The sequence below is a fragment of the Macrotis lagotis genome, chromosome 3, assembly GCF_037893015.1.
Source record: "Macrotis lagotis isolate mMagLag1 chromosome 3, bilby.v1.9.chrom.fasta, whole genome shotgun sequence".
Lineage (NCBI taxonomy): Eukaryota > Metazoa > Chordata > Mammalia > Peramelemorphia > Peramelidae > Macrotis > Macrotis lagotis.
Window position 1 is genome coordinate 111451102 of NC_133660.1, and position 21181 is coordinate 111472282.

At 33.7% G+C, this 21181-nt stretch overlaps 1 protein-coding gene across 2 annotated transcripts in view; it reads right to left on the bottom strand.

Annotated features, from left to right (window-relative positions):
• Window positions 1–21181, bottom strand: part of GUCY1B1 (guanylate cyclase 1 soluble subunit beta 1) — a 69762-nt gene that overhangs the window by 31026 nt on the left and 17555 nt on the right. For both annotated transcript variants that reach the window (XM_074229066.1, XM_074229067.1), the window contains exons 3-4: window positions 8447–8547; window positions 4296–4414 (exon numbers count right to left, since the gene is read on the bottom strand). In XM_074229066.1, coding sequence (XP_074085167.1) covers window positions 4296–4414; window positions 8447–8547 — 220 coding nt within the window. The remainder of the gene's footprint in view (window positions 1–4295; window positions 4415–8446; window positions 8548–21181) is intronic.

The following is a 21181-nucleotide window of genomic DNA, read 5'->3' on the forward strand; positions in this document are numbered from 1 at the left end:
CCATATCCAACATATCAAACCCCATCTCATACAAACACCAGTCCTCAACAAGCCATTTGACCTCTTTGACCCTCTTCTGCCTCTGTACAATAAAAATAAAAATACCTGCAGTCCCTACTTCACAGGGTAATTGCAAGATAAACAGAGTTATCATGTCAAACACTCTACACCTTAAAATGTGATACATATGTCAATTCATATATTACGGTTATTCATACCATTCATGTGCTCAAATAGAACTCAACATCTCCACCTCCCCCCCCCCAAAAAAATCTCCCTTTTTCTTTCTGAAGCAGGCGTCTAGTCATTCTGGTTTGCAAATGTGTCACTGTCTGGCCAATGGTGTGTGTGTGTGTGTGTGTGTGTGTGTGTGTGTGTGTGTGACTGTGTTGTGTTAATGAATTCTTCAAAATTTTTCTACAACTTATTATTGCCTGGATCACAGAGAGGTTAAGCAATAAATCCAGGGTCCTCGAGTTCTTATGTTTCAGAGATGTCCCTCATGCCTAGGCATTCTTGATTCCAAGGCTAGATCTCCCTCCCACCCCCAGTCACTGCCATTATCTCAAATCAAATATTCCTGTCAAAAAACACCTCTGCTTTAAGATATTTACATTTTAACATTGTTGATAACCCTCCTAACAACACAGATTGTAGCACTGTCTCAATAATATAAGATGCTGTGGTCAAAAAAATTGTATCATCACAGAATCAGTTTTGTGGGTCTATACCTCAAGTCTTTCTAAATGGATAGGACTTTCCAAGCTCTATAATCCATTGAAATGGTCTTCCTTAAGACTGACCTACTTCTAGGTTATGATGAAGCCCTAGAGTAAGACTTCAGTGGAGAATGTTTAAAATATATTTTGTAAAAGAAACTAAATATGGTAACAATCCTGATCTGAGCAATTTGTGATTGCTGTTAACTGTTCAATCTAAAATATCTTTTCTAAGTCCTCAAGGGTGACAACAGCATAGAAGAAAATCAAGAACTGCAAAAATCAACTTCATAATTTAGTATTTCTGAAAGTGTCAATGTTCACTTATGAGGGATGACTTCAAGAGAATGAACCTGATTCTACAAACCACATATGAGAATCATCCTGATTACTTAAAAGTCATGCTTGTACTGTGTGGTCACTGGTTTGCTTTAAGCAGTAAACACAGGCTGCTAACCTCAGTATGTCAGTTCATTTAAAAGCACAGATGAAGGATGGAAAGTTACTTAGTGAGATCTAGTTCAAATGTAACATCTCGAGAATGAGGGAACTCATTTGTGCAGAAACTTGCCCAAGTTCAAATCGGCATTTTTAAGTGGCAGGACACAGAGACGAAGATAAATCTTATATAACAGATTTTCTCACTCTTGTTCTCCCCATGATGTCATGCTCCTAAGGAAACATCATTTGCATATATTTAAATATATTTACTAGGTAGAAAAATCTATTAAGGGCAAAGAAAACGATTGTGGGATAAGATGCATAATTTATTATAAATGCCTAGTTAGGAATAAGGAGATGTAGTTCTGAGTCTTAGTTGTGAGATTTACTCACACTTCTATGATGTAGGGCAGGTCTGCTCACTTCTTTGGGCCTCTGTAAAATGAAGGGTTTGAATAGGATGACCCTCAAGATGCCCTAGAGCACTAAGAGTTTTCAGAGGAGGGATTAAGTCACTATTATTTTATAATTATTTATAAAATTATTTATAAAATCTTATTCCCCTCCATTCCTAAAAGTCATTCTATTTAATTTTAATTTTCTTTCCAGGTGCAGGATTAAGATATAAAAGCTAAAACTACAAGCCAGTGAAGAGAACAAAAAATAGTTTATCTATCAGACCTATGGAAAGGGTAGGCATTTATGACGAAACAAGAAAAAGAGAACATTATAAAATGCAAAATTTTGATTACATTAAATTAAAAAGGTTTTGCAAAAATAAAACCAATGCAATCAAGTTAAAAGGAATGCAGAAAGTTGGGAAGCAACTTTTACAGTTAGTATTTCTTACTTTAGTTAATAGTTCTTACAAAGAACTCATTTCTAAAATTTATAGAGAACTGAGACAAATTTATAAGGATGTGAGTCAATCCCCAACTGATAAATGGTCAAAGAATATGAACAGGCAGTTTTCAGATAAAGAAATAATTCTATCTATTGACATATGAAAAAATGTTGAAACCCATTATTGATTGGAGAAATGCAAATTAAAACAACTCTGTACCATCTCACATCAATCAGATTGGCCAATATGACAAAAAAAAAGAAAATGATCAATGTTGGAGGGGATATGGGATAACTGAGACACTAATGCATTGGTAGTGGAGTTGCAAACTGATCCAACTGTTCTGGAGAGCAATATGGAACTGTAACCCAAAGGGTAATAAAACTATGCATACCCTTTGATACAGTAATATTACTATTAAATCTGTATTCCAAAGAGATTACACAAAAAAGACAAAAGCCCCAATTATACAAAAATATCTGTAGCAGCTCCTTTTTTTAATGACAAAGAATTGGAAATTGAAGGGAGTCCCATCAATTGAGAGATGACTGAGTAAACTATGATATATGAATGTGATGGAGTACTATTGTTCTGTAAAAAATCATGAACAGATGGACTTCAGAAAAACTTGGAAATATCTGAATGAACTGATGCTGCATGAAGTGAGTAGAACCAGAAGAACATTGTACACATTAATAGCAACATTGTGTGATGGTCAACTATGATAGACATATCTTTCACAACAATTCAAAGAGCAAAGATAACTCTAAAAGACCTGTGATAGAAAATAGCATCCACATCTAGAGAAGGAACTTTGGAGTCTGAATGCAGATCAAACTTTCTATTTTCAATTTTTAAAATTTGTTTTATGCGTTATTTTTCTTTCACAACATGACTAATATGGAAATATGTTTAACATAGTTACACATGTATATCCTATATCAGATTACTCTCTGCCAAGGGTAGAGGGGAAAGAGAGGGAGAAAAAAATTTGGAACTTGAAACTTTACAGAAAAATGAAGGTTGAAAACTTTCTTTGCCTGTAGTTGGAAAGATAAATAAATAAAAAATAAAGTTATTTGCTAATGCTTTGAGAATTCCTATTAAAGTACCTACTTCAAAAATGATATTACTTTATATAAATATAGTCCTCATGAAAACAATCATTATACTAAGTAGTTACAATAAACAAATATTGGTGAGAAAAGTATTGTATCTTCTAAGAATTTTTTTTAATTTTAATACTGTGTTTTTAAAACCTACTTAATTAGACTATCATTATTTGTTAATGTTTATGCTTAATTTTTTCAAATAAAATTTTATTGGTTGGAGTGTAAAACAAAAAACATAATTCAATTAAAAATCAATAAACACACCCTTCATGACTGCTTATTCTCTCACTGTTTTATTATATGAAAGTAACCACAAGGAATCCTGCAGCAAATAACACAACGCAACTATGTGCTCCTTGATTATGCAGACATGGCAAATATGTGTCAGAGATCTAGGTTCGAGCACTGTAAGGGACATGATGATTTAGAGGATAATTAAAGCTGTCACCTTGGCAAGTGAGATGACAGTAGTCTAAGGGCAGTAGAGTATAAGACACTGATTATTGCCTCAAATTCCAAAAATACGACCAGAGACTAAATCTCCAAACAAACCCACTTGAAAATGGCATGTTTAATTTCAATTTACATTTCTGCAAGCAGCTACTTCATGAAGAAGCAGAGCTTTTCTGACACTAGTCAAATCCATGGAGGTAAGGGCAGACCAGTTTCCATCTTGATTTAATACTGTTTTAAGTTCAGCAGGGGGGGAAATGTTACTATGTAAACATCAGCCATTTTGATTAAACACTCAAGTTCTTGCTGTGGTTGTTAAATCAGTAATGCAGTTGGATAGGAACTGGTTTACATTCCCTTAAGCTGGGCTTCAGCTCTGCTGGTGTCACACACTGACATCACTTTCCAGAAAGACCTTCAGCAGCCAGGTCAGAAATATCAATTGTAAACAAGAACATCACTTTCAAAGCTAATACATTTCCAGAAGAGGGTCTCTCTCACAAATGAGGGTGCTTAAAATAACCTGCTCCACCCAGAAATAGCTCCCTCTTCCATTTTTCTCCTGCCTTTCATTTGCCAAAAAAAAAAAAAACTGTAGAGATGATATTAATGAGACAGCCTTGACTTTTTCTTCTAATCAAGTAAACTGAAAAGGGGGAAAAGTACAATCTTCTTTCAATCAAGAGACACAACATAATAATATAAATACATAACGTTTTTTTTTACCTGTAGAAATTCTCTAACATTGGAGCCCAGAACACGGAGAATGGTATCATAACCGGACTCTTGGCAAAACACAAAAAACATCTTTCCAAACATTTGGAGGATTTCTCCTGCATTGAGATCTATATAAAAGTTTAGGGGGGAAAAAAGTTTGATTACTTAAGAACTTGGCATGGGGAATTTTCATTATAAATGATTATTGCTAAAATTAACTAAAATGTCTTCAATACTCCTGCAGATGACTTTAGAAAAAGTTTGTCATGAAAGAAAACCAAAAGAGAAAGTTTGCAAGAGTTTTTCAAAAGAATACACTTATATCAGATGATTTGTACATAAAAGTATATTTCTAATTTATTTTTCCCCCTCAAAATTTCCTAATGCTCATTTTGTTTTTTACTAATTCATAAGTTATTATTATCATTGAATTTATTTCATTTAAAAGGAGCAAAATTGAAATGAATTTTTGCTGATTGTTTGAAGGAAATAACATTTTACATTGCTTAAAAAGTCTTTCTATTTTGAAGTCTGACATTTTGAAGAAATCTTAATAACCAAAGGAATCACAGAGTTTAAGAAGATGACTTTTTTCCTATAAATTTATTTGACTTTTTGATTAGGTTGGAAAAATTATTTAGCTACTCTCTCTCTCTCTCTCTCTCTCTCTCTCTCTCTCTCTCTCTCTCTCTCTCTCTCTCCTAAGACACAATCTGATTGTTAATCGTGGTGGTTTGGAGTTAATTTTGGGTCACTAGGGAGATCTGAGGTTTCTTCATCTTTCTTGGTCTTGGTTTCCCCCTGTATTAATAGCTTTCTCAAATATTTCCTTCTCTGATTAGACTATATGATGGTCATGAAAATAATTCGTTTTTTTAAAAATTCTTTCATTATTGAACTTAAGTAAAAATTGAAAAGTCTACATCATTCCTTGTAAGATGAGCCTTCCTCAGGGCTTTATTCTCTACCTTCTTCTCTTCTATCACTATATTCTACTGGGGATCTGATTAGCTTCCAAGGGTTTAACTATCATCTATATGCAGTTTATACCAAGACACTATCTTCTAAATGAAACCTTTCCTGATCCTCCAATACTGATGCCTCCCTTCCAAACTACCTTATATTAAACATTTTTTTGTGTATATGTATTAACATTATATTAGACATATAAAATGTAAGATTAATATATGCAGTTTATTGTGTTCCTCTTCCACAAGCCCCAGTCTCTTCCACAAGCTTTAGTCCTCTATCATCCTTCACTTGTGGGACATTTCAAACTGGATATCAATTAAACTCCAAATGTCTAAAACTTATCTTTTTAAGGCTCTCCATTTTCATCAAAAGCACCAACAACCTTCCAGTGTCTCATATTTGCTATCTTAGCATTTTCTCCAACTATGAATTTTCTTTCATCCCACATATTCAAACACTTGGCAAATCCTGACATTTCTAAATTCAAATAAAATACAAAAATAAAAAATTTATTTTATCTAAAATTTTTCCACTGACATATCTGCCACCTTAATTTAGGATGTCATCATTTCTTACTTAGATTATTGCAATAGTTTCCAAATTAGATTCCTTACTCACCACTCCAGTTCATTCTACACATTGACAGCAAAGGAATTTTTCTAAAATGTAAATATGACCATCTTTTCTACTCAACCAACCCCAATTACTTTCTATTACCTCTAGAATAAAATATAAACATTGATGCTTTTCTTTTAAGGTCCTATACAACTTCATTTCTACCTTTATAGATTCACTGGATATTGTTTAATCTTCTTCCCACACTCCACACAGCCAAACCGACATTCTTTCATTTCCTTACACAAATCCCATTTCCCATCTCCCACCCAGAAATACTCAGGTCCTTAACCATCCTTCTAAAGACCTCTACAAAATAAAGGAGACACTATCTTCTAAATGAAACCTTTTCTGATACTCCAATACTAATGCCTTCCTACAAAACTCCCTTATATTAAACAACTTTTGTGTGTGTATGTATTAGCATTATATTAGACATATGAAATGTCAATATGTTTAATATCCTTTCAAGATTGTTTTTTTCCCTTCTATATACACTGCTTGGTATGTTGATTGCTTGTTGATAATTTAGGTTCAATAATTTTAAAATCACAGTAATGAGATGATAATGTAAGTTCCTATTAATAAGCATTTTTACTAGGATAATAGGATTAATAGGATATTAATTAGGATTAAATAGGATATTCTCTTCTTTTTGATGTCACATATCAGGTTGAATTAAATATGTCCCCTGTGAAATAAAGGGGTTATTTGAGCTCATGTTTAGGAGACTAAGAGCAGCTCTCCATTGAGAATCACCAAAGTTTGCCTCTAAAAAAGTTTTCAACTCTGAGTGAGGAAGGAAGGTGTGTAATTAGATTTATATTAGATAAGTGAGAGTTTGGGAGTTAAGAAGGAACAGAAACAGTTCTGTCCCAACTCCTTTTTAGTTTCCTGTTGTTTTATTCAGTCTAAGATTTGGAGGTAAGATAAATCATCCTTTTATTGTACTCTCAGATTTTCTTCTCAAAACTACATCTGCATGTTTGTGGTGATCATGAACTGTGAAAGAGTTCTCTCCTGTGTGTGCAAGGATCATGGAGATATTTTCAGAAGGGAAGAGATAAAAGTGAGGTAGAAACAAAACTGGGTACTCCTATGCAGGTATTCTCCCACTCTGGGTCAATTACTACACACTCTCTTTCTTTGCAACTTTCTTTTTTGTAAGGCAATGGGGTTAAGTGACTTGCCCAAGGTCACACAATAAATAACAAGTATCGGAGACCACATCTGAACTCAGATCCCCTGACTCCTGGACCAGTTCTCTATTCACAGAGCCACCTAGCTGTCCCTCTTTGCAACTTTATTAAGCTATTTTTGGAGGTATCTGAGCTCAATTACATTTAAAGCCTTGTTGTATTGCTGTTGTAATTTTATTAAAGAATCAAACTATCTCTGCTTTTGCTCTGTTAATGCTGTTTTTCATTCTTTTCAATTTTCTAAATTCAATTTCTAAATGTTTATTGCCAATTTTTTTTATTTTCCATATCCTCACTTACTTATATTTTAAACTTCAATGTCATTTTTTTTAGTTTTTTTTTTTTGCAAGGCAAATGGGGTTAAGTGGCTTGCCCAAGGCCACATAGCTAGGTAATTATTAAGTGTCTGAGACCAGATTTGAACCCAGGTACTCCTGACTACAGGGCCAGTGCTTTATCCACTGAGCCACCTAGCCACCCCATAATGTCATTTTTTCACATCTTTCTTACATTCAACTATTTATTAAACTTGGTATTTTCTACTTCCATGATATCTCTTATGTTTGTATTCCTCTCAACTCACATTACTATGTCCCTGGGTTAGCCTCTTCACTGCTACTTATACTTCTTACCTCCAGTCACTCTCTGTCCATCAATCATGCTGCTGAAAATTTTCTAAACATGTCTGACTACATAACTTTCTTGCTCAAAAACTTCAGTGGTTCTCTACTTTCTGAGATAAAATTCAATCTCCTTAGGCCTAGCATTTAGGGGGTTCCACAATCTGATTTTTGCCCATCTTTCCAGTCTTCTTTCACATTAATCATCTTCATATACTTTTAGCTCAATTATGTAATGTCCTGACTACCTGATTTTGTCCAGTTCTCTTCCATTTTCATTTTGCAGCATCCTCTCCCCTAACTAGAATGTACTTTAACTTCAGCTGTGGAGATCTCTTCTTTCAAAGTTCAGCTTTGCTGAAACTTTATTCAAGTTAAAATCTTATTCTATCATACCCCCTCCTTAGTTGAAAGGGTTCTCTTCCTCCTAAGGTTTTCCTAGAGCATTTTGTCCATGTCTTTCCTTTATTACTCTCATGCTCTACTTATATTAATGTATTATTTTATGTCATAACCCCTGGTAGATTTTAAGTTTCTTGAGGACAGGGAAAGTATCTTTTTCATCTTGCCTAGCACAAAAATGTGCATATAAAAGACAGTAAACTTTTGTTAGATTGAATTGAACGAAATCCTTATTTTCCCTAGTGACCACAGGCTTATGGACATAAAGAAGGAAATAATGAGAACATTTCCCCCCAAATGTCTCAGGTGAGAAGGTAGTTTAAAAAGTTAAAAATAAATGACGTGTACTTACTGAGAACTTTGCTTGCTGCAGCAACCAGATCATATGTTTTGGAATCATCATATATTATTCTGACAAGAAACTGCCCTTCTTCATCTAATTGTGCCTCTTTTCTGGGGGAATTAAGAGAAAAATAAAAAGAAAAATACAATTACAACAAAGACAGGGTTTAAAATGCTATACTGGGGGCAGCTAGGTGGTGCAGTGGATAGAGAACTGGCCCTGGAGTCAGAAGGACCAGAGTTCAAATCCAACCCCAGACACTTGATAATTACCTAGCTGTGTGACCTTGGGCAAGTTACTTAACTCCATTGCCTTGTAAAACACCCCTCCCCTCAAAATAAAATGCTATGCTGGTTGTAAAAAATAAGCAATAGGTCTTAAACATCTGAAACATATCCAATTTAAAAAAAATTTGCTGAAATCAATATTCTGGAACTTAAACAGTTGGAAATCAATGAAAAACTCACAAAAATTAGATTGGAATAATTTCCCCATGTTTCTTCCTGATCTCTCCTATTGTTCCAAATATTAGGCTAAGAGGATTATTTCATAAAAATGTAAGCATGTATGCAGAAAGCATCTATGGATCACAATAACAGTGCAAACACTGGATTTCTATTTTTTTATTATTTTTTTATTTTTAGGTTTTTTTGTTTTTTTGCAAGGCAAATGGGGTTAAGTGGCTTGTCCAAGGCCACACAGCTAGGTAATTATTAAGTGTCTGAGACCGGATTGGAACCCAGGTACTCCTGACTCCAGGGCTGGTGCTTTATCCACTGTGCCACCTAGCCACCCTCAAACATTGGATTTCTAAGCATTGATCATAAACTTATTTTAATCCACGATCCATTCTGTTCTGTTAAAACAGGAATTCATTGTAATGCAGAAAGAAATGAGAAATATGAAAAATGCAGAGTAACATGAAAAGACCCCTATGAATTGCTATAAAATGATAAAAGCAGAACCAGCAGGAAAATATATACAGTTATTACAATAATGTAGTCTCAATAATTTTACTGCTATTTTTAGTCCAAGGAAAGGTGTTAAAACAAATTTCCCTTTTCTTATCACTGAGGTAAAGGGCAATGGATACAGAATGTGACATATTATCAGGCACAGCCATCATATCAGATGGTTTTGATTAACTATTTTACTTTCATTCTAGGAATTTGTTTTAGATGGGGAAAGTGGGTTCTATTTGGAAATGACTATGACAAAAAAAAGGAATCTATATAATTCATTACAGAGGATCAGCCTGCTTGTCATTCCTTATAACATAACGCTATTTTATTGCGATTATTTACCATAGCTTATTTAGACATTCAGCAATTGATTTCCAAATTTTAGCCACCACAAAAAAGAGTCACAAATATACCTTTTCCCCCTTTTTTTGAATGTTTTGAGGATATAGTCCTAGGTATACACAGTTCAGTTTCTCTTTGAAAATAATTCCATATCGCTCTCCAGAATGATTGGATAAGTTCACAATTCCACCAATAATGCATTATAATGTTTCAGCTTTTTCATATACCCTCCCAATGTTTATCATTTTCTATTATTGACACATTAGTCAATCTGATATGTATGAACTAGTATCTCAAAATTGTTTAAATTTGCATTCCCTACTCAATAGTTATTTAGAGCATTTTAAAAATATGACTATAGATAACTTTGGGTTTTTATCTGAAAACTCTTTTGACCATTTATCAATTAAGGAATGTCTTGTATTTTTGTAAATTTGACAGTTCTCTGTTTTTGGGAAATGAGACCTTTATCTCTATTGTTATACTCATGGTAAAAATTTTCCCACAGTTATCAACTTTCCTTATAATAATTTTGGTTGCATTGGTTTTGTTTGTATAATTTTTTAAAAATTTCAAATAATCAAAATCATCTATTTCATAATTTATAATAATTTCTATATTTTTTTTATTCTAATTTCTTCCTTATCCATAAATCTGACATAAATAATTCCACATTTGCTTATAATATCATCCTTTATGTGTAAATGATATGCCCATTTTGACCATATTTTGGTATATGGTGTTAGATATTGATCTATATCTAATTTCTGTCATACTATTTCTAGTTTTTCCAGATATTTTGCTAAACATTAACTTTTTTGTTCCAAAAGTTTAGATCTTTGGATTTATCATATAGATGATCATGATGGTCATTTACCATAATAATGTAATTTGTACCTAGTCTATTTCACTGGTTCATCATTCTATTTCATAACCAGTACTAAGTTGTTTTGATAATTACCACTTTATAATACAGTTTGATATCTAGTACAGTTAGGTCACCTTCTTTTGCATTTTTCATTGATTCCCTTGATATCTTGAGCTTTTATTCTTCCAGATGAATTTTATTATTTATTTATTAGTAATTTAATTTATTATTCATTTATTTATATTAATTAAGTTATCAGTACTGTGTTCATTTATTTATTATTAATTTATTATTAATTTAGTCATGTTATTAATTATTTAATTAATTGTATTATTAATTTAGCCCTATAAAATATTTTCAATAATTTGACTGGTACCACCCTGAGCAAGTAGATTAATTCAGGTTGAATTGTCATTTTTATTATCTTGTCTTTACTTAGCCATGGGTAATTAATATTTTTCTAGTTATTTAGATATGACTTTATTTGTGTGAAGTATTTTATAGTTGTGTTCATATAATTCCTGGGTTTCTCTTGGGTTTCTTCAAGTATTTTATATAATTCACAGTTATTTTAAATGGTAGCTCTCTTTCTATATCTTGCTGCAGGACTTTATTGGTAATATATAGAAATGCTGATGATTTATGTGGGCCTATTTTGTATCCTGCAACTTTGCTAAAATTGTTAATAACTTCAGGTAGTTTTTAAACTGATTCTCTAAGATTCTTTAAATATACCATCATATTATCTGCAAAGAATGAGTTTTTTTCTTCATTGTCTATTCTGATTTCTTTAATTTCTTTGTCTTTTCATTGCTACAGCTAACATTTCTAGTACAATATTAATACACTTCTTGTTTTAAAAAAAATAACACTTTGATAGAATTCTAGGTAAGTCACTTAATCTCAGTTTGCCTCAATTTTCTCATCTGTAAAAGAGATAATAACTGCACCTATCTCTCAGAGTTGCTGTGAGGATTAAAGAAGATATTAATGTAATTGCTTCCCACAGTGCTTGATACATAGTAAGTATTATAGAACTGTTAACTATTATTAAATGTCCTAGAATTTTGAGAGAGAGAGAGAGAGAGAGAGAGAGAGAGAGAGAGAGAGAGAGAGAGTTTTCTAGACAAGATTAAGAGAAAGAAGGGGGATATCAAGAGTTGAGCCAAAAATAATTGGTCATTTCCTTTTTTCTGAGTTGCTAAAAACACAGTTAAAAGGCAAAGCATCTCTCAGTTTATTACTAGTTTTGACCTCCAGCTAATCTGCATACATTTGAAAATGTTCTGGAAAATAACTAGAATAAAAATAAGACCTATTGCTTCTTTTGTTAATGAGCCCAATGTAATCCCCCGGCCCCGACTCCCCACTGAAGTGATTAAGACAAGATATAGATTACTGTGGGGAGAAAATTCTATTTACATGATATATTAAACAAGACTAGCTTCTGAAATGATGTTCCTCCAATTTTTATTTCTGAAATACTTAGTTGGCCAAAGTTTACAATTCTTGAACTTGTCTTGACAAACACCAAAATAGGTCCACTATATGGCTAGAAGCATCACCAGGTAAAATTAGTTTTGCAAGTTTTCTTAGTCATGAATCAAAAACATAGGCTTATTGAAAATTTAGTCAAACTATTTTACCTAGTGTGACAACCTATTGATATAAATTATGTCATAAAGGCTCTGCCTTTCTAACCCAGAATCAGGGACATCCCTGACATGAACTTTCTTGAGAAAGTTGACTGCCTTTAGTTAGAGTATAGTAATACAACTGAGGCTAATTCTATTCAGCAGGCATGTACCATTCAGCTAACATGAAGAGTATAGAACCAGGAGATAAATTCAGAGCAGGGATTGACTCATTTTTTTCAACATACTCCTGAAACTTAGGATGGTGCTTTGTAAATAGTCAGTGCTTTAAAAGAATATTTTTCTTTATTCACAAATTGGACTTTTTCGTTTTTGTGTTTCCTAGGGAGAAAAATATGCAATATTTTTTCCAAGAATTTTTATGTTTTCTCAAATGTTTATTTAACTCCTAGTCAGAACATTGCTAGCATCCTATTGTGGTCCTGTAATACCACACACAGATAAAGGGACAATCACAAACTAAATCATATTTAGAAAAAAAAGGTGAGTAGGATGCCAAAGTGCCTAGAAATCATGGACCATCAGAATGAATTAAAGGAAAATATCCAAAAGAAGAGAAGAATTAGGGAAAATTTCTACATTCACATATTTGAATGACCATAACAGTAAATAAAAATTATTACTTTGCCCTAAAGGATAAGATGCAGAACAACAGGAAAATGTCTCAGTGGAGCTGATTTTATTTGAACATAGGGGAAATCTTCCTTTTAATTACAAATATCAAAAATGAATGGGTTATTCCTGAACATAATACATTTTTCTTTCACTGGAGGTTTTTATTTTTTAAAAGAGTGGATTACTACTATCATTAATTCTGTAGGGGATTCATGCTCAGGGGTGGGATGATTTTTAGAATCCCATCCAACTCTGAGAATCACTTTGAAGACAAATGTTTATTCATAATTATCAATCAACTCATACTCATCTTCTCCTGATCCCTTGTTCCTGTTCATTCATCCACAGGAATTCAAGATACCTTTGTATCTTACTCAGAAACAAAGATTCTGAAAAAAAATTATCTTACCATAATTATCATGGGATACTCACAATTATCATGAAATACTCATAATTTTCAGGAGAACTCAAACAGACCAGACTCCTCTGGTGGTAACCACAATGATTCCCTTTGAAGCAAGGGCAGGGAATGTTCATCAGGGGTTGCGTGAGATCCAAAAAATCATTTGGTCTGGTGCTGACAGAGGAACTGCAGGCGGGAATCAAAATTCAATAAATCTAGGAGCTTTTAAGGAGTGAATTAATTAAATGTTTTATTAAATAAAACAGGCTATTTTTAAGTTCCTAATTTTGTATGACCTGAGAATTTTGTTATAAATATACAAATGGCCCTTGTCAGAGAAAAGGTTTCCCTCCCCTGTTCTAAAGCAACATTCTCTGCCTGGAAAGATCTTATCACTTTAAGGACCCCCATGAGGGGATAAAAGAAAGACCAATCGCCAGTGCTGGAATTGGGGCTCACTTAGAAATTTTCATTCAACCCTTTTCTCTTTATCAAAGTTTGTTACAATCCATCTCCTGTAGCATTTATCTGAAACTCCATGCTCACTTTCTCTTCCTCCCTGTCTCCCATTGCATATATATATATTTTATCACTGAGACTGGAAGCCTGGAAGATTACTGGATAAAACAGGACTTTATCTCTTCAGGTCCAATCTGCAGTGTGTGTGTATATATATATATATACACACACATATTATATTATATTATATTACTATATTACTAATTATATATTATATATCTTTACTATATTATATATTTATATATATTATTATATTACTAATATATATATATATATTAATTCTAAGAACCCAATCCTCTTCAATTCATCAATAATATTTTATAGGCTCCTGTATCCTTTAAAGGTGACCTTCAGTAGAAGGGGTAAAGAAGGAGTGTGGGAGGAAGATGAGGCTGGGCTTTGGCAACAGGAAGGATGTCTGGGCAAGAAATTAGATAACTGCAGGGAATGAATAACTGCCAAAAGATTGCTAATGCTATAAGGGATCACAGATATCATCTAGTCTAATCCCCTCATTTTACAGCAGAATGTAAACTCCTTGAGAGCAAGGATTATGTCTTTTAAAAATTTTATTCTACAGGCCCTTCCTGGTTCTATGTATTTAATAAATTTTAGCTGAATTCAGATATCTAGGGCACAAAGAGGTTAAGTGACCTGTTCAACATCACACAGATTATTAACAGCAGAGCTAAACTGAACTGAATTGAATTGGGCTACTTACTATACAGTACTACATTTTTTTTTACAGTATTACATTTTCAAATGTAATCTTATGCTTAATATGGAGATATGTTTTGCATGAGAACATATGTATAACCTATATCAAATAGCTTTTATTCTCAATAAGGGTTAAGGGAGGAACAGAAGAAAAGAATTTAGAACTCAAAAAATTTTTTTAAAAGAATGTTAAAGTTTCTTTACATCTAATTAAGGAAAATAAAATATTAAATAAATTAAAAGATTCATAAAATGTAATCTTAGGCTGATTCCTTCAATCAGCTCAACATTTTTTTCTTTTTATTATGCAGCTACTATGAGCAAGGCACTGTGGTAGGTACTGTCACTAAAGAAAGGAAGAAAAAGATCCTGCCCTAAAGGGGCTTACACCATCCTAGGTGGAGAGTAAACTATATAGCATTTACCCAAATTGGGCAGGGGGATGATGGTGGAGGAGGAAGGGAGAGCTATAAGAAACAATAAAAGTTTCACAAAAGGGTAAGTGCATTCATTTTCTGAATTCAGATGTAGTTTGAATTTCAGGTTCTAAAAGACTTAATATTAGTCAAATTTCATGGACTCATTCACTTCCTCATTTATTTATGCATTCATACAACATTTCTATTAGTCATCTATATACAAGCCCTATTTTTAGGCTCTGTTATCATATAACTCTCTTTTATGCTGTCTATATAATCACAGGCTAGAGATGTATGAAAAATGATAAACTTCTATGATAGCCCTAAGTCAGAAATGTTCCTGTAAGCTCAGTGACAAGTTGTGAATATTTAACACTGGTCAGGAAAGTGGATTGTTGTCAAATTTTCATTTTTATCAATGATTTGATATCAAACAAATTGAGTTTCCTGGGAGTACATGGTTTAAAATGGGTTCAGGTGGTGTACATGTATCACTCAGCTAAAAAGAATTTTGCCACCTATTCTGGCATATATGATGACTATTTCTGGATGACTTGCAGTAGTTACCTTTATCTCTGTTGTTACACTTGGTGTTTCTGTCATAATTCATTCCTCTTCTGCAAGGCCTGCCTGCCCTGGTGACATTTTTCTATTTTAACATGAGGATTACTTAGAGAAACAGGTATTATGATACCAAAGCTTTGAAGATGGTCTTGTAGTGGTATCTTGTTAATGTGGGAAACACCAAAAAAAAAAAAAAAAAAAAAGCTTTCTTCTCTGATTAAGGGAATTTGGGTAAAAAGTAAATGATGTAAATGAAGGGGCAGCTAGGTGGTGTTGTGAATAGAACACAGGCACTCAAGTCAGGAGTATTTGAGTTCAAATCCAGCTTCAGATACTTACTGTGTGATTTTAGGTAAATCACTTAATCCCATTTGCTTCTCAAAAAAAAACCCCAAAAGAATATGCAGTTTTCATTTATTTATTTATTCATTCATTCATTTGTTTGTTTGTTTGTTTGTTTGTTTATAGCAATGGGTTAAGTGACTTGTCCAAGTTTGCACAGCTAGGCAATTATTAAGTGTCTGAATTCAAATGTGAACTCAGATCCTCTTGAACTCCAGGGCAGATGCTCTATCCACTGCTTAGCTGTCCTAAGAGTATGCAATTGTAAGAAGACAACTTTCTAATACACCCACAAATCAAGTATAGGGGATAAAGCAGGACTTTATCATGTTAAAATCTCTTCAGGTCCAATCTGTAGTCCATGTATATTTTACTTCTAAGAACCCAATCCTCCAGCTTTCATGTGGGAGCAGTTCTTTAAAAGCAATTTCTAAGCTAAACAGCTTAGTGACTTAAAAATCAAGTCAGGTTTAGATTTCAGAAACAGAGCAAGATATTTCACTTTTAATTATTGTGAGAAGACAAAAAAAATCTAAAGTTTATTTTTACAGTGAGTGCTTAGAAAAAACAACAGCAGCTAGTTTACCACAATGATAGAAGAGCTAGTTATCCACAGCAAACTTTAAATGGGATACATTACTAAAATAGTCTTGTTGTAAGAGTAAACAGAATTGGGGCAGTTAGGTGGTCCAGTGAGTAGAGCACTGGTCCTGGAGTCAGAAGGACTTGAGTTCAAATCCGATCTTAGACATTTAATAATTAGCTTTGTGACCTTGAGCAAGTCACTTAACCCCATTGCCTTGAAAAACCTTAAAAAAAGAGTAAACATAATTTCCCCTCCCCACACAAAAATAGGAAAACCTCAAGAAAAATAAAGTGAGAAAAAAAGAAAAAATATACTTTGGTCTCTGTTCAGATATGATGGTGTCAGTCCTTTCTCTGGGATAGACTACAATCTTTATCATAAGTCCATCAGAGAAGTTGCTTCAATATTTTTTCCCCACAGTTGCTATTGCTAATTGTATTTCCCTCCATCCATTCCTTCCCACTTCCATTTATTCTGTTCTCTCTCTCCTTTCATTTCATACCTCCTTAAAAGTGTGTTGTTGGGATGACTAGATGGCACAGTGGATAAAGCACCGGCCCTGGAGTCAGGAGTATGAGTTCAAATCCAGCCTCAGACACTTAATAATTACCTAGCTGTGTGGCCTTGGGAAAGCCACTTAACCCCATTTGCCTTGAAAAAAAATAAAAAAAAGTGTTTTGTTGGGCAGCCAGTGGTCCACTGGACAGAGAACATGGGCCCTGGAGCCAGGGGGACCTGCCCAAATCCCATCCCAGACACCAATAACCAGCCAGTCTTGTGGCCCTGAGCAGGTCACCCAACCCCACCATTTTGCAAAAAACAAAAAAAGTGTGTTGTATCTGACTACCCTCCCCCACCATCTTCTCTCTCCTCTATCACCTACACTCTCCTCTCCCCATCCCCCGTCCCATTTCTTTCATTCCCTATCTCTTCGTTTTCCTCTAGGTTAAGAAACATTTCTATACCTTATTAAGTGTGTATGTTGTTTCATCTCTGAGCCAATTCCAATGAGAACGAAGGTTTATTCATTCTCTCCCTTGCTTCCACTCCATTGCAAAAGCTTTTTCTTCACTCTTATATGAAACATCTTAGCCCATTTTACCTCTTATTTCCCTTTCTCCCAGGATATTCCTTTTTCACTCATTGACTCCATCTTTATAATATCTTATACCTTCATATTCAATTCTCTCCTATACCCTGTCAATAGGTCAATATATTTTAATATTAATATGTCAGTTTTTTAATATTGTCAATATATGCTCCTTCTAACTACCTGATTAATTGAGATACAGCCTGATGAATATTAATGGAATATTGCTGATAACTGAGAGCTCAAAGTAAAATATCAGAAACTCATTGTCATGTTTCCTTTTGAACATTTTTTCCTTAAGTAAATCTTTCAATATTCATTTTTAAAAAACAAAATGCTTATAATATCTTTTTTTTACATTTTTTTTTGCAAGGCAAATGGGGTTAAGTGGCTTTCCCACAGCTAGGTAATTATTAAGTGTCTTAAGTCGGATTTGAACTCAGGTACTCCTGACTCCAAGGTCGGTGCTTTATCCACTGTACCACCTAGCTGCCCCTGCTTATAATATCTTTCCTTATATTGTGGGAATGAGAAAAGAGAATGACAAAAAAGTGGCGAGAAAATGTAGTGGCCATGAAAAGGAGACCAGAGAAGTAGGTTTCTGCTTTTTCATTTGTAAAGGAAGAAAGACTGTGTTTAAGAAGGTTTGCCTTTGTATTACCACTAATACAATATCAACATTCAAATCATTTTCAAAATTCTAGGTATTTTGACTTCCCAAAAGGCCTCGGATCAGTTAAATTTTTTTAAAAGTGTAAATACCAGCAACCAGGTACTGTACTAGACTTTTCTGGAAGCAATGACTAAATCGCAGCCCTCAAGGAGCTTATGTTCAAATGATGGGGAAAAAACAAGCATACAAAGAAGTATATACAAAATACATATAGTTCAATTACAAAGTAATTTCAGGGAAAGAGAACTAGCAATTTTAATCTCCAATTGGAAGCAAGACCAGGGTTAGAGAAGGAGGACATGTAGAACCTCTTTCTTTGAAAAGATCTGGGAGATGGTATCATGCATGGGGAATAGTAAAGAGGTCAGTTTGAATGGATGACAGCATCTGTTAGGGCAAATAAGTACCTACACCTTTCTTTAGGGGTTTGGCAGTATGAAGGGTAGTTTGGAGATAATCTGTAGAAGCCTTTAATTGTTAGACAAAAGAGTTTTTATTTTATTCTATTATTGGGACTAGAGAACCTCTAAAGACTCTTAAGCAGTGAAATAGTCAGACCTATATTTTTTGAGTTCTCTTTTGAACATGTTGAGTCTGAAATGCCTATGACACATTCAAGTAGAAATGTTTAGCAGGAATGTTTGGAAAGAGATGTGTATGGTGTATGAGATCAGGAGACAATCAAAGAAACCTATAAGGTTTGGTGTGTGACAGGAAAGGCTTGGTTAAGGTTAATAAAATAATTTCTATTTGCATTAATGAAATAATTAATAAAATAAGATTAATTAAATAATAAAATAATAAAAAAAAGTCTACAGAGTTGTGTGAACTTTTTCTATTACTGGTCAGCAACACTTGAGTAGAAGCAGAGATGGTAGTAGTGGTCATAATCCAAGAAAGGAGTTTGGCTGGGGAAGACTGGGTAAAGGGGGCAATGATTTCAAAGATAATGGCTAATATCCAATTGAACTCAGAATGACCATAGGTGTCAAATAAATCAAATGATAAGATTTTTAAATGATTTAAATATTCACATAATTTTATTATAATGTGCTATTTCTCCTATATGTACAAATTTGCTATAAATGCAAAGAATTTCAAGTAAATATTATAATTTTATTGTGAAAAAATAATTTAAAAATACTATCTCTAGTATGCACAAAGGTGCTTAGTCCATCCATGCAGTTGCTCCTTAAATTCTGGTCCTTCTAGTGCAAAAGCATTTTTAAAGAAGTTCAGATTCTGAGGGAGGAGAATGATACTTGAACAAGAATTTTTAGAAAAGAAAAGCAAAGAAGTGCAGTGAATGGAGCTCATGGTAAAGATGAATAATAGTTTTAAGATGTATTAAGCAGAGAGAAGGAAGAACAGGTGCTGATAGTCAAACAGAAATTTCCGCTTTGAATTGTGGTGGTAAAATATTTTTGGATGATGATGAGATCAAAGCTTTGAACATCTTTGTGTGTGACTGGAGTGGAGTAAAGGTGTCTCTGGTGGGAACTAAGGAAGAATGTACTTGGAGAAACATAAACTTCTATGCTGAAGTTCACAAACGTAAAGGACAACATTGGGCTAAAGGAGAAGACTAAGTTAGATACTGATTTATGTGAGAAAAGATGGAGAGTGGTTTGGGGCCTAGGAGATAACTGTATTCAGAATCAGGGTAATAAATCTGGTTGTCATGAATCTCAAAAGATAATGATTTTTTAAGAGGTAGTATAGGGGAAGGTTCTGGAAGTGGCAACTGAGGCACTCCTTAAAGCAAAGTCTCACTCTATGCTGATTTTTTTCTGCTTTGAAAGAAAGTTTAGAGTAGAATCAAAGAAAGAAAAATTGATTCTGAAAAGGAAATCCAGTTTTGGACAAATTAGTCAAAGATATATAATAAAGGCCATCTAATGGGAATGATAACTATTCTTTCTTTCCTAGTTCTAGCTCCATAGTAAATTAGACCACTGCATAAAACAAAGTACCTAAATTATACCAGTGTCTTCTAGATGGAGCCAAGTTTTTATGATTCCAAGGAAATGGAAGAAGAATGAAAAGGAAGATAATGAATAGAAATTTGTGAATGAACAAGTAGAGTGGAAGATCCAGAGGACCCAATGGAGGAAGGCGGGAGATGCTATCATGCATGGGGAATAGTAAATAGGTCAGTATGAATGGATGACAGCATCTATTAGGGGAAATGGCATGGGAATGGCATGGGAACATTGGATAAATAAGGTTGATGTGGATATGAGTAGTGGCAGGAAAGTGGAAGGTGAAACTTGGCATCAGCAACTCCAAATCACAAGAAAAGAGAACTTGCTAGCTAAAGAACTTTAGATTATTATAGGCTTCCACTATAAGAAGAATAGGTTAGCACCAGGGTTTATCCTTGATGTTGATTAGATTAATGGTGGAAGGGAAATGGTGTCTAATTTCTTTACTTTGGGCCAATTGGCTGCAAGGTGCTATAAAAAAATGAGAGGCCTGATAATGTGGGTACTCAATAGCTGTGAAGTAGATTCATTCATTCTACCCATAAGGACTGGAAAATAGATGGAAAACACAGGTAGAATTATATATTGGAATAGATCAGAGCAAGTGCTGTCTCATCCAACTTTACTATCCTATAGACTCTTCTCCATGTGCATTTGGCAAGTATTAAGCATTTTCTATTTCTAGAGTGTATTCATAGAATAATGAACCCTGGACTTGGTGTCAAACTATCATATATAGAGGAGAAATGGAAAAATAGAAAGGTGCCATATGTATTAAAACAGTCATATCAAGTACTTACACTCAAATATTTCAGATTTAAAGCCTTTTTTTCTGCAGAAAAATGCTTTAATTGCAGATATCCCTAGTTACCGTTATTTACGCAGAAAGATTATCCTCCTTTTTTTGCCCTAACATAAATTTTAAGTCAGTCAATAAAACTTTCACAACATATTGGTAACCTAAAATAACTGACTTTTAACAAGCAACATAGAGTATCTATATT